Source organism: Nicotiana tabacum, chromosome 13 (genome assembly GCF_000715075.1).
Source record: "Nicotiana tabacum cultivar K326 chromosome 13, ASM71507v2, whole genome shotgun sequence".
Lineage (NCBI taxonomy): Eukaryota > Viridiplantae > Streptophyta > Magnoliopsida > Solanales > Solanaceae > Nicotiana > Nicotiana tabacum.
Genome location: NC_134092.1, coordinates 109,117,615 through 109,131,957, shown reverse-complemented (window position 1 = coordinate 109,131,957; position 14,343 = coordinate 109,117,615). Strand labels below are relative to the sequence as shown.

Sequence of the window (14,343 nt, the reverse complement as noted above, 5' to 3'; positions counted from 1 at the left end):
AAATTTAGCGGTGGTGAGTTTCTTTAAAACCGATCGGGTAAAAAAAAAAATTGGTCGTTTTTATCTAGTGTTGTCACATGGCATTGCATCCAAAATAAATGTATTTTTGTTCCAAAGTATGACGGGAGGTATATAGATAACCCAATAATATAAAGAGATATATTTTTATACCATTTTGAAAAAGTATATACGAGCCGTTTGCCGTTTTTTTATAATAAATACACTACACGAAGCGAAAAAGCAAAACAGAAAACCCTTAGAACCCTTTCTCCTTTAAATCCTTCACACAATCCACTTGCTCTGCTCTTGACACTTCATTCTACTTCGCTTCGTCGATTTTAAGGTAAGAAATTTTGCTTTACATAGTATTTATGCCCCTTTTTTCTCGGGTTGTTTTCGGCATTTCTTGTTTGATTTCGTTGGTTTCTTCTTTTAATGTTTTTGGATTATGTTCTCGGAAATTTGTTGAGTGAATGCTAGTCTAATTTGTGGTTCTGCCTCTTTGAGCTGTTAGTTTTGTTGTAGTATTATATTTGTCTTGCAGTTTAGCCCCGACCCAATGACTAATTTCACTAATTAAGAGGCTAAATCAATAATTTTCAACCAAAGCAAGTTACTATAGTAATGGTTATAATGTAGTTTCGTGTTTTTAAGTTTTAATTTTGTTTTTTCAGAAGATTTTCCATCTTTCTTTGGTGGAGTCTATTCTTGCATTTTTCCCATTTCTTTGACCACATAGTGTTCAATTTTGGACGTTCAAAGTGAGGGAAGGAGAAAATTTCCACTCTTAAAATGTTCTGTATTTTTAACATAGTACTGTTTTTGGTTTTGCTGATTAAATTTAAAAAAAGACTGAGGAAACGATTAGATATCGTATTGCTAAGAAACACTGCTGATAAAGGAAAACCTGGTAGTTTGAGTTTTTACTGATAGGATTAATTTTCTGTACTTAGAGTTGGAAATAGTCGAGCGCAAGGCTGTTAACCTTGTGGTCGGGGGTTCGAGCCCCCGGTGGCGGTCTATTAGAAACAATCTCTCTACCTCAATTTAGGGGTGAAAAGTAAGAAATTTCGCATATTTTGACCAATTCAAGGTGAAAAATGGGGTTGCTCCCTCGGCAAACTGGGATAAAGTTGAGCCAAAAGATCTCGATTCAAGATAAATTCATGGTAAGGTCTGCATACACACCACCATCCTTAGATCCCACGTGTGAGATTATCCTGGGTTTGTTGTTGTTGTAGAATTGGCAATAGTAGAAGTTTCCAATTTCGAGCTTTCTTTTTTTTTTTTTTTGGGGGGGGAGGATTAGCATGTTGAGTGAAGAAAGATCTTTTCCTTTCTTTGAGGGATGAATGGTAGGTGAGTGATTTCATCGATGAGCTATTAACGATGGACTTGAAACTTATTCTTGCTTCATAATCCTTTTTTTTTTATCTGTGTTCGGAGATACAACAATAGGAAAAGATGGAGATAGTATCTCCAAGTTGAAATGGTTTCCTTTTCCTGTTTTGATTCCTAGATTCAATCTAGTGATTCTATTGTGGTTAATTGACATGGATATACTTTGAGATAAATTGTTGTGGCGTTCGTTATCACTCTAAATGAAGATGACACTGACACCCCACTTATAAGATGTATTCCGTGCTATTAATGCTCTATCCCTTAGCTATTGGCAGAATCATACCAGATAATGCTTATACAATCAGCTGAATTTTGCAGATAAACTAAACAACGAACATTTGTTGTCATGAATCTCTCAGCCTTGTATTCTTCTCACTCAGGACTCATTCATCATAATGTCGATTCGATTAAGCATCGTATTCAAACAATTGTGTGACTGATTTCCCTATTACCATTTTATTTCCCTTGGTGCAGTCGTTTTTCTTTTTTATTTTATTTTTTTGTGTGGGGGGGGGGGGGGGGTTGCATGGCTTCTGCATCTATTAAATACTCCACATTTCAAGAGTTCTGCTATTTTGTGTTTGAGAAGAGTGGTGGTTAAGAAGTCTTATGTTATTGTAAAATGTTAACCACAAAGCAGGGAGTAAGAAGGCGAACAATTTCGCAGCCCTAGCCCTGATGGTTGAGGTATGGTGGTCCTTGTTGGGGGCTGCTATTCCTGCCATTGTAGCTGGTCAAGCTTACAGAATTAGGAGAAATCATGCCGAGGAGCAGAGAATCAAGAGTGCAAGGGGCAGGGAGAAGAGTACTGATGATATTTTCGTGTGCGAGAGAGTCTGTACATCAAAGAGAATGTTGAAGAAGGTGGGTGCATTTTCCAAGGATCCAATCCCCGACACTTGCGTTACCGTATGTGGCGTATCAGAACTTGATGCTTGCTCCGATGCCTGTGCTCGCACTGTCTGTGTTAACCAGCATCAAGTCCCAAACTGGAATGACGTCTGCCTCAGGAGATGTCAAAGTGAATGCCTCAAGCTTTCCTCTTCTTTCTCTTCATGATACTGTACCTGTTTTTACATTATGATTTCTTTGCCAAACTTGTTGAGGCACCATTCTCAAGCTTGGGTCAAATGGTATGTTTTCTTTTGTGCATGTCTTCTCAACTTTGTTACAACTTATCTCACTTTTAGATCAATGGTTTGTCAGCTTGTACCTATAGTTCAGATATAGCCAGTTATGGTGTTATTTTGATGGACTTTCAGCCATTGTAATATCAAAGTGTTATTTCTGGTTTTCTCGATATCTAAGGACAGGACCCTACCCTATTCTCGAACCCTCTGCCGAGCTCTACCCTGCCCGCATTTCCTTGTGTTTTGAAGAGGAAAAAAAAATCTCTCTACCTGCTGCCAACAGTCTTTCTTCGGAATTATCTGAACGGGTCGATCCTCCCATCCCGTTTGTTTTAGCAACTTATCCTAAGGTCTCCTCGCCAAGAGCTCCCCGGCGACGACAGAGGAAGCAACCCGTCTGCTGTGGCGGGGCGGCTTTTTTCTTTCACAATAAGACCTGGACGATTATCCCTACCTTCGGTAGCTTACGAGTTTACGTCCATCCCTGGTCGGGTACAGTTTCCTTTCGATTTCTCCCTTGTAGCCGTCATTCTTTACTTCCGGGGTCAATCAATCGGTAGTCCTCCAATTTCTTCTCGAAAGCTTTATAAGAAATAGCTTATGCCACTCGTATTGCCCCGAATTGACAAAAGAGGCTTGGATTGGAGATTCTTGTGTAAACATTCAAGTTGACAATCGGCTTTCTAGACAGCCAGTGGACTCTGAAACCAATACCAATGATTTCGCTGGATCTAAGAATAACGTAGCACAGAAAACCGGACTCACCAAGAAATGCAAATGGGCAATACGTAGAGGTTGCTCCGCTTCCTATGGATTGTTTTATAGCGGTACGATTACGATGCTTGCTTCATAATTCAATAAGCAAAGTCCAATCAGTTATCCCTAACTCTTGTGAACTTTTACAGTAATCAAAATTGAATTGTAGACAAATTGACAAACCTATGATGCTATAAAAGATATAGAAAGAAAAAAAAGAGTAAAGATATTACACTACAGAAGTGAAAGGAGGAAAAGCTAGGTTTTTCTCTGTTTTCTTGGTACATATAATTTTTATAGCTCATCATGTCCAGAAGAGACAGTATTCTTTATTTTCTCAGATGTTTTCTGACCTCCAGATACAGTATCCTTCACTTTCTCAGCTGTTTTCTGCACTTTCTGCTCCATCATCTCAGCAGCCGATTTCGCGGTTTCTTCTACTGCCTCTTTGCTCTTTTCAAAACTCTTCTGAGTAGCCTCCTTCATCCTCTCTCCAGCACCTCCATTAGCCTTGCCATCATCCCTGCTCCTAAAACTGTCCATTTTTATTTCAAAAAGATTAACTTCTCAACTCATTTTCAAAATAACTACTTTGGCATCGTACCATGAAAAAAGAGAGAACAACCCCATCAACGTAGAGTTAGCACAGGCGGATCAGACTTATTATTTGTTACAATTTTTTGTGATTTTTTACGCATAAATTTATGTATCATATCGAAAGTACAAGGTTCAGATAAACCCGAACGCTATAAGGCTAATGTACACGACTAGTGAACCAATCTTGGGAGTAAAGCATGATGCATTCTTCGGTTCTTCCTAAACATTAGGTTCACCGACTACAGTGATAATCGTCCAATGAAGCTAAGCATACAGCAGAAGATAAAACACGTATGTATCAATCAGTGGCGAAACTAGGAATTTTTCCAAGGATATTCAAATTTGAAAGAAGTGAAAAAATATTTCCGACAAAGGGTGTTCAATATGTGTTATATATCTCTAAAACGTAATATTTTATCTATATACACAGTGCAACAAGGATGGTTAATGAGACCATGTTGCTTCGTCACTGGTATAAATATAAGAAATCGGAGTATCTAAGGATTTGACTGATTGTTCGCATAATATTTCAGGTTCTCTATTTCACTCTCTAAACAGGGTTGGTTTAAGTGTTTAACCTTTCTCTAAACTGTTGCATAAAATGATCAATAACGTTCACAACCCTATTGGTCCTGCATAATATAGAGAACTACCTCGTACCATAAAAGAACAACTAAAAAAGGCAAGCTCGGTGCACGAAATATTCAGTATTCACATAATGCAAGCATCAGTGGTTGGTTCCATGGCTCGAACCCATGACCTATAGGTCACACGGAGACAACTTTACCGTTGCTCCAACGCAACCATAAAAGAACAACTAAATCATTCAAATATACCAAAGAAAAGAAAGAAGGAAAAATGGAGAATAGAACTTACTCTACATTTGGAGGAAAAAACTTAAGCTGGAATTGATTGATATAAGACTTAGCCATATCCCAAGAACGCCAAGAAGATGTAACCAACATAGAATAGGCTTCTTCTAGCATCTGTGTGGGAGATTGATCTTTTTGTTTGTCTTTGACGTTATTGTTCTGATAATGAGCAGCATCACTAGCTGTGTGAATAATTCCAAAGGAAAATATGATAAGACAAAAAAGTATAACTACACTTAGTTTTCTAATAAATTCCATGTTTTTTTAGTTGTTTCCCCAATTTGGAAAAGATGAAAACCTTTTGAAGGTGAAGTGGTTATTGTGTTAATGGAGATATTGAGTTTTTGTAGGTAATTGGGTGTGTGGAAGTAATGGAGATTCTACAAGAAAGGAAAATGAGAGGTTCAAGCATGGATTAGTACTCACGTTCGCACATTTGTCAATAGTTCCCAAACGAGAAAGAGTAGCAAAAATAGCAAACAGTTTTTCATTCTACTTATTTAATTTATTTTTTCTACACATGTTTTACAAAACATTAAGAGAAATATATATTTTTAGCCGCTCTAAAAAATAATAGCCTACAAAATATATTATTTTTGTATATATGTGTATTATATACATATTTTATAAATTTTTGGACTAACGGATGCAATTAGTTTTGGCCGGTCACTTTTGTATTTTGCCTTTAAACTAATTGGACGGTCAAGAGGTCACATCTAGAATTCTTACGCATGAGTTCAAATCATGGTGATTGTTCAATTAAATAGTTAAGATGTGTATTTGCAGAAATAGATATCATACACTAATTAAGATACTTTTTTTGCAGACTTTCTAAAGCTGAGATTAGATTTGTGACACCTTTACTTTAACCAAGGATAACAGAAAAATTATGTTAATGTAGAACTTCATTCACTTCTTTTCGATGAATTAAGGCAAAATACATAGTTTACTCATCCACCTTGCATCCAAATCCTAGTTACACACCTGTTGATCACGGGTTTAACGTTACACACCAAATCTTTCAAAAGTATGTCAATGACACGCTACTTTTGACTAGCCTCTCGGACGTATGAAACACGAACAGTGCGGCGCGTGAAAAGTTAATTTTTGCCTCACATGACAAATTACAACGGCTAATTACTGGAATTGGGCCCATTTTCTTAATCCTACAACCCACTTCTTCTTCTCTCTATATTAAAATCTATTTGGCAACCATTTTCAGAAAAATCTAACCCCCATCTTAACCTTCAACATCTAATATTTTCACGCTCGTTATATTTATTAAATTAAAGTGCAATTCATAAAGTAAGATAATTATTCTTCTGTCAATTCTCGTATTAGGGTTCATATTGAATAGAGAATTCGGGTCCATTTTGTCGATGTGGAGATGCAACTGAACTAGTAATTTCATGGAGCACAGACAACCCTGGTCGTCGATTCTTCGACTGTAAAAATTACGAGGTAAGCTTAGATTGTTATAATCGTTATTTCAAGATTTTATAAGCTTCATTTTAATTTATTTTTGACTTTGCAGAAAGATAAGAAAACTGGGTGTTAGTATTTCGCATGGTTTGATCCCTCGACTCATGAACACTTGAAGCCAGTGATTTTGGATCTACTTAAGAAGAAGAAGCAGTTTGAAGGGCATTTGTAGGAATCCAAAAAATAGAGGAATTGTATGAGACTCTTCTTCTTCTTCTTCTTCTTCTTCTTCTTCTTCTTCTTCTGATTAATCATCCTTAAAGCCATTGTATTTGGTAGTTTCGAGCACTGTTGTATAGTGGAATGATATTCCCCTGTATTGGGTGTTCATGTATTTGGATCATTGAAGTTGTTGTTGTCTATGAGGGTTATCCCCTATTTTATTAGAAATGTATTCAAGCTTTGTGTTATGTTCCTATTTAGCTCATTGAAGTTGTTGGTCTTCTCTTATATTATGTTCCTATCCTATTTAGATCATTGAAGTTGTTGGTCTTCTCTTATGTTATGTTCCTATTTAGCTCATTGAAGTTGTTGGTCTTCTCTTATGTTATGTTCCTATTTAGCTTTGGTAACCAAATATGGGTAATGCAGCTTTTATATAACCAAAGTATACCAGTATAAAAAGAAGACCAAAATATACCTTATTCCACAGAACATACCACTTTACAAAATATAGCACTTGGTTGTCCATAGCAACACTTTACAAAATATAATACTTTGTTGTCCATAGCAACACTTAACAAAACATAAAGCTTAAACTACAACCAAAGTCTTCATTTCTTTTTCTACTTCTTCGTTGGTTGAAATGATGAACTAGATTGACTAAGATTGTGTTGTGATGTTGTAGCTCTTTGAAGTTGTCTTGTGCTTATGGGGGTTTCTGCCCATCCACCTCAAGTCGGCACTTCTTGTTTGGTAAGCACATTTCTCCCCTGAAGTTGTAGACCTCTTAGTCTTAGTTTCTGTGCTAATGACTGAAAAGTTGGTATTTCACCAACTTATCTCTTCTTGATACTTAGGATTTTGGATGATTTTGTTGAGAAACTAAGGCATTTATTGAGGTTTATTGGCATATTTCAGGTATCAAGTGATTTAGAAGAAATACGGAAGAAACCAAGTCAAAATGTGCTAAATTGAGAAAAAATGACTGCTGCCATATAATGCTCTTCACGATCGCGAACATTGACATGCGATCGGGGAAGGCCAGGAAATAATACATCGCGAACGCAGAGCAAAATCTGCGAACACGAAGAAGAGGCCGGTCAACTACTCCCAAGTGCTCTACGCGAATGCGTGATCTGGTCTGCGATCGCAATGCTTTACAACATAACTCTTCGCGACCGCAGGCCTCTTTTCGGGATCGCGATTGACAAATCTAGGCAGTTTTGGAATTTTACGATTTTGATCCCAAACCATTTAATACACGACCTAGCTCATTTGTAAGATTATCTTTTGGCTTATTTTTCACTCCATAGACTAGAGAAGACAAGTTTTGGAAGCTAGGGTTCTTGCACACACACTTGGGTTTGAAGCTTTCGGTTGAGAATTTCTTACTCATTTATATTCATTTCTTCATTTTCTTGCTTTGTATTGAATATCTAAGTGTGTAGTATTTTTTCCAACACTTGAGTCTTGTTTATAGAAATATTTATGTTTAAAGTGTGGATTAAATATCTTGTTGTACTTATATATTGAATGATTTTTAGTTATATTGAAGTGAGTTATTGTTTCTTTAATTATTCTTGTTTTTTAATGTTTCCAAAATGATTAGCTAACCCTAAGACTCGCCTATTAACTTCGAATTAATTTTGGGAAAGATAATTTGGGGTTGAAAAAGATTAATTAACAAGAACTTGAGGCTTTAACCCTCACTTTATAGATTCTACCTAGGGATAGGATTGAACTACCTGTAGCCATATTCGGGTGTGCTTAATCTCTTAATTATTTTAGGGATAATTCAATTAGGAAGTCTTGTTAGTCTTCGAAAGGAGCTAATCTAGAATTATTACCCTAGACTAATTAACATAAACTCGCTCATATTTGTAAAGTCGTAAAATACATTGGATCATTACTTGAGTATAATTCCCAATGCATCCATGCTTGTAGCCATTGATCATGTTATTTTCTTTCTAGGTTAGTTTATATTTTTGCATTTAGCTATAATATTTTCACAACCAAATTCTAAGTGTTTGGCATTGCATAACAAGTGATAATTCTCTTACATTCCTAATTGCCTACATATTATTCTCTGTGGGATTCGACCCCGACTCATAGTTGGGTAAGTTATATTGCATGCGACCGTGTCCATTTACTTTTTAGTAGTGGATTTGGACATCATCAAAATTGGCACCGTTGTCGGGGAACAATTTGGCGTAATTTGGGTTGTTTCAGAAGTAAGCGTAAGTGCTTTGGTCCAAACTTGTGAATATTTGTGTAATTATTTTCTCATCCTTGTTTATCTTCCTATTTTTTTCTTGTTTACTCTCTTAGTTTTTTTAAAAAAATGGCATCATATAATGAAAATTGGTCGGATGGTAGTTGTTCATACTTTAATGACCCTTGTCCTTATTGTGGAGGACCACACTCATGGCAAAATTATTTAAATTCTCCCGGAGGTGGATTGTGCACACAATCTCAAACCATGAGTGGAGTATTTGTGATAAGTGTGGTCGTCAAAATGGTCATTGGGATAATTGTGCATATTTGTCCTTCCCTTCCCTAAGCCCCCTCTATGATGATTCTACCTTTTGTGATGATAAGTATATGGACATAGAAATGGAAGAAATTGAGCATGGTCAAAATGGAGAGTTCAAGCTCATGTTAGAATGACTACTTGAAGGAGAAAACAAAGAGCAAGGTGCCTTGGAGGAGCTTTTAGAAAATAGTCTCCAAAATTACTTGGCTCTTGAATGGATGCACTCACAAATAGGAGAAATGCTTGAAGCTTTAGATGCCCAAAAAGCCTCGAAAGTGAATGAAAGCCAAAAACCCTCATTAGATGTGGAAGCCGAAAATCCTTCCTTGGCACTTGATCAAAACCAAGAAGAACTCTCAAATGCTCAAAATGAGAAAATGATGCTCATGATGGAGTCCATTCTTGAAAATGAGGAGAAGCACCACTTGGCACTCGAAGACTTGAAACAAGGCTTGACTCAAAATGATAATGATATCCGCATCTTGAAAAAGCAAATGGAATCATTGATTGAGGCTCATTATGCCCATCAATTTGAAAGTGTGGAAAGAGATCAAGAAGAGTCCAACTCCGAGGAAGAAAGTGAGCTTTACTTTGAGGAATCAAGAATTGAACATCCGCCAACCGACTTTATACTTGTCAATGATGCCGAGAAAAATATAGAATTAGAGTCAACCGGTGTAATTAAAAATATGGTTGAGATTGACTCTAGTCCGGGAAAAAAAAGGATATCAAAATCCGGGAAGAATTATAATTTGGAGGTTTGATGTCACATTCCAAGCATTTTTCAACATTGGAATTGTATGGTGATATGAGAATTGAATTACACGAGTCAATAAGGGATTGCGAGGAGGAAAGACAAAGGCCATACATTTTACAGTTTGAAGGTACAAGGAAGCAAAATGACATTCCTCACATGAAAGCCAAGAAGTGCAAAATAAAGAAGTTAATGCTTGGCTTGATCATCTAACTTACCATCCCCCATCGCTCGTGGACACAAACTTAATTCCAAGTTAGGTGCCCAATTCATATCATCCAAGTGGCAAGAAAAGTGATAAAATTGATCCGCGTCGTGCCACGACATTAAATGCGGCACTTGGTAGGAGGCAACCTATCGTTTTCAAAATTTGTAGTCGTTTTCTTTTTGAAATTTTCTTTTTTTAGAATAACTTAGTATATTATTTTTGACTAATCTGTCAAGTTTCATATTTTTTGGAGTTGTTTTGAGTAGGTTGCATGGTCCGGACAGTCCAAACCAGTAGCTGATAAAAAATGATGATAATTGCGATCGCATAAAAAGCCACGCATTCGCAGAGAACGAAATTTTTCTATCGCTACGCGATCGCGTAAATAGAGAAGCGGTCGCATCATTTTGGTAAATTTGTTCTACGCAATCGCATGAACTTTCACGCGATTATGGTTAACAGGTAAGTTCTAAACCTTAAAACAGTGGAAATAAAAAAGAACGCCCACTTGGCCTCAAAACAAAGAAACGATTTTCTCATACTCCCCTAACCCATGGAAACCATCTCCAATCCTCCTCTTGCTTCAATTCCATTGCAAATATTTCACCCATCACTCTCAAGGTATGTGCATTTCTCTCCTATCTCTTGGATTTCTTTTTGTTTCTTCTGCTCCTCTGCTTAGTGTGAAATGATAAATGGCAGAAACTCCTGAGATTTTGGGGCTTGAGTTAAAATTTTAAAATAGAAATCTTGTGTGCTTTATATGTTCTTGCTTGCTGGGTGAGGTTGGTTTAGTGTGAGGGTTTTATTGTTGAAAGTTTTTTGGGTGAGATGTGTGCTTAACTGACTGCCAGAAATGAACACAAAATTGATGCACACAACCTGTTTGATGGAATGCCCAAACGAACTGTTGCTGGACGAGGAAGAAGACCCTCACGATCGCGTAGGTCTAATTCTGCTGAGAACCAAAGTTACACATCGCGATCGCGTATATACTTCTGCGATCGCATAACTTTATTACAGCTGGAAACCCAATTGTTCTTCACGGTCGCGTGCCCAATTCTGCAATCGAGATTCATTGAAGCCCAGGCAACAAAATAGTAGCTTCGCCATTTTTGATCCTAAGGCCTTTTGATCTCTTTCTTTGGCCTAAATACATCCTAATACAAATGCTTTAAGTGTCCATACAGGTATTTAACATGTTTACTCCTTTTGTAGGTACTTTGTGCTCTAAAATGGATTCGACACCAATTGAAAATGTTCAAGAATATGTCGAACAAGTGGCCGAAGAGGAGTACTTTGATCAGGACATATTCTCATCATTAAGATATTCCCACCACTACGACAAACAACTGTGTAGAAGTATGATTAAAGAAAGAGGAATTCTCTTGACCGACCTTGAAGGTCGATGGCCCGAGTTCCATGGAAGATTAATATCGAGTGGATGGATTTGCTTTGCGGAAGAGCCAAGAACAGCCAATCATGAAGTGATAAGAGAACTTTATACAAATGCTGTAGAGACCGACTTCAAGAATGATTTGGTGGTTACTTTCAGGGGCAAACAAGTCCGCTTTGATCCAGAGCTGATAAATGCATATTTCAATCTTCCCAATGCTGACAACCATGTGTATGGGGATAGAGCTAAAGACTTGGGCTTACAGTGGTTTGTAGACCATTTGCACGGTGGAAAGATGACAAACTGGATAAGAAATCACTCAAGGATCGAGTCTTTTGAATTCATTGCCGAGGCCAGAATATTGACATGCAATCGCTGAAGGCCAGGAAACAATACATCGCAAACGCAGGGAAAAATCTGCGAACGCGAAGAAGAGGTTGGTCAACTGCTCCCAAGTGCTCTACACGAACTAGTGATCTGGTCTGCGATCGCAATGCTTTACAGCATAACTCTTCGCGATCGCAGGCCTCTTTTTGCAATCGCGATTGACAAATCTGGGCAGTTCTGAAATTTTACGATTTTGACTCCAAACCATTTAATACACGACCTAGCTCATTTATAAGATTAACTTTTGGCTTATTACTAGAGAAGTCAAGTTTTGGAAGCTAGGGTTCTTGCACACACACTTGGGTTTTGAAGATTTGAAGCTTTTGGTTGAGAATTTCTTACTCGTTTATGTTCATTTCTTCATTTCCTTACTTTTTATTGAATATCTAAGCGTGTAGTATTTTTTCCAATACTCTAATCTTGTTTATGGAAATATTCATGTTTAAAGTGTGGACGAAATATCTTGTTGTGCTTATGTATTGAACGATTTTTAGTTATATTGAAGTGAGTTATTGTTTGTTTAATTATTCTTGTTTTTAATGTTTTCAAAGGGATTAGCTAACCCTAGGACTCGCCCATTAACTTTGAATTAATTTTGGGAAAGATAATTTGGGGTTGGAAAAGATTAATTAACAAGAACTTGAGGCTTTAACCTTGGCTATTCCAGTGTTGCCTAAGCTGGAGTGGAAGGGTTCGTCTGTTAGTGCATTTAATTGGGTTATTTATTTTATAAAGGCTTAACACATGGTTGAGAAGGGTTGTTTAGCTTATCTAGCCTATGTTCGGGATACTACTGCAGAGACTCCGGCTATTGATTCAGTGCATGTGGTTTGGGAGTTCTCCGATGTATTTCCTTCAGATCTTCTAGGTATGCCACCTGATCGTGATATTGATTTATGTATTGACTTGGCTCCAGATACCCAGCCTATATTTATCCCATCGTATCGCATGGCTCCAAAAGAATTGAAAGAATGGAAAGAACAACTTGAAGAGTTACTAGCAAAGGGTTCGTCAGACCGAGTGTATCGCCTTGGGGTGCACCAGTATTATTTGTGAAGAAGAAGAATGGAACAATGCGAATGTGTATTGATTATCGTCAATTGAACAAAGTCACTATTAAGAACAAGTACCCGTTGCCACGTATTGATGATCTATTTGACCAGTTGCAGGGTGCTAGGGTGTTCTCTAAGATCGACTTGAGGTCAGGGTACCATCAGTTGAAGATTCGGGATTCGAATGTCCCGAAAACTGCTTTCCGTACTAGATATGGTCATTATGAGTTTCTGGTGATGTCCTTCGATTTAACTAATGCCCCGGCAACATTTATAGATTTGATGAACATGGTATTCGGGCCATATATTGATTCGTTTGTCATTGTCTTCATTGATGATATTTTGATCTACTCGTGCAGTAAGTAGGAGTACTAACAATATATGAGAGTGGTGCTTCAGACGTTGCGGGAACAAAAGCTATATGCTAAGTTCTCCAAATGTGAGTTCTGGCTAGTGTCTGTAGCATTTTTGGGGCATATTGTATCGGACGAGGGTATTAAGGTTGATCCCAAAAAGATTGAGGCAGTTGAGAATTGGCATTGTCCCACTTTGGCGGCTGAGATCAGGAGTTTCCTAGGTTTAGCGGGTTATTATCGTTGGTTCGTGGAGGGCTTTTCATCTATTGCGGCACCTTTGACCAAATTAACCCAAAAGGGTGCTCCGTTCCGATGGTCCGATGATTGTGAAGTGAGTTTTCAGAAGCTCAAGACAATATTGACTACAACACCAGTGTTAGTGTTGCCTTCCGATTCGGGAATGTATACAGTATATTGTGATGCTTCACGCGTTGGCTTGGGTTGTGTATTGATGTATGAAGGGCGAGTTATTGCATATGCATCACGTCAGCTGAAGCCCCACGAGAAGAATTATCTGGTGCATGATTTGGAGTTAGCTGCGGTTGTTCAAGCTCTTAAGATTTGGAGGCATTATCTTTATGGGATGTCTTGTAATGTTTACACTGATCATCGTAGTTTGCAGAATTTGTTCAAGCAGAGAGACCTAAATTTGAGGCAACACAGATGGCTTGAGTTACTAAAAGATTATGATATTACTATCCTGTATCATCCGGGCAAAGCAAACGTGGTTGCAAATGCCTTGAGTAGGAAGACAGAGAGTATGGGTAGTTTGGCTTTCATTTCAGTAGAGGAGAGGCCATTAGCTTTGTATATTCAGTCCTTGGCTAACAGACTTGTGCGGCTGGATATTTCAGAGCCCAGCCGAGTTCTTGCATGTGTTTTGACCCAGTCTTCACTATTTGAGCAGATCAAGGCTCGCCAGTATGATGATCTACACTTAATGGTTCTTCGAAAAACGGAACTACGGGGTGGTGCCAAGGAAGTTGCTATTGGCGCAGAGTTCTGCGACTCCAGGATCGTCTATGTGTTCTTTATGTGGATGGACTGAGGAAAAAGATCCTAGAGGAAGCACACAGTTCTCGGTATTCTATTCACCCAGGTACTACGAAGATGTATCGTGACATGAGGCAACATTTTTGGTGGCGACGAATGAAAAAGGACATAGTCGAGTATGTAGTTAGGTGTCTAAATTGCCAGCAAGTTAAATATGAGCACCAGAGGCCAGGTGGCCTACTTCAGCAGATGACTATACCATAG

At 37.9% G+C, this 14,343-nt stretch overlaps 1 protein-coding gene and 1 long non-coding RNA gene across 2 annotated transcripts; one reads left to right on the top strand and one right to left on the bottom strand.

Annotated features, from left to right (window-relative positions):
* The first annotated feature begins 209 nt into the window (after positions 1-209).
* Positions 210-2,701, top strand: LOC142167888 (uncharacterized). Its single transcript, XR_012698132.1, has 2 exons — positions 210-343; positions 2,042-2,701. It is a non-coding gene; the product is annotated as an uncharacterized LOC142167888 (long non-coding RNA).
* Positions 2,702-3,384: 683 nt separating this feature from the next.
* LOC107788766 (uncharacterized) lies at positions 3,385-5,083 on the bottom strand. Its single transcript, XM_016610475.2, has 2 exons — positions 4,761-5,083; positions 3,385-3,822 (listed from the first exon to the last, which is right to left on the bottom strand). Exons 1-2 carry the CDS (start codon positions 5,012-5,014, stop codon positions 3,582-3,584), a joined length of 495 nt encoding a protein of 164 aa, XP_016465961.1. The 5' UTR covers positions 5,015-5,083; the 3' UTR covers positions 3,385-3,581.
* Between the last annotated feature and the right edge of the window lie 9,260 nt (positions 5,084-14,343).

Coding starts and splice junctions, on each gene's coding strand:
- LOC107788766 (XM_016610475.2), bottom strand. CDS start 5,014: ATGGAATTTATTAGAAAACTAAGTGTAGTTATACTTTTTTGTCTTATC. Junction 3,823..4,760: donor TTTTTTCCTCCAAATGTAGA/GTAAGTTCTATT, acceptor AAAAATGGACAG/TTTTAGGAGCAGGGATGATG.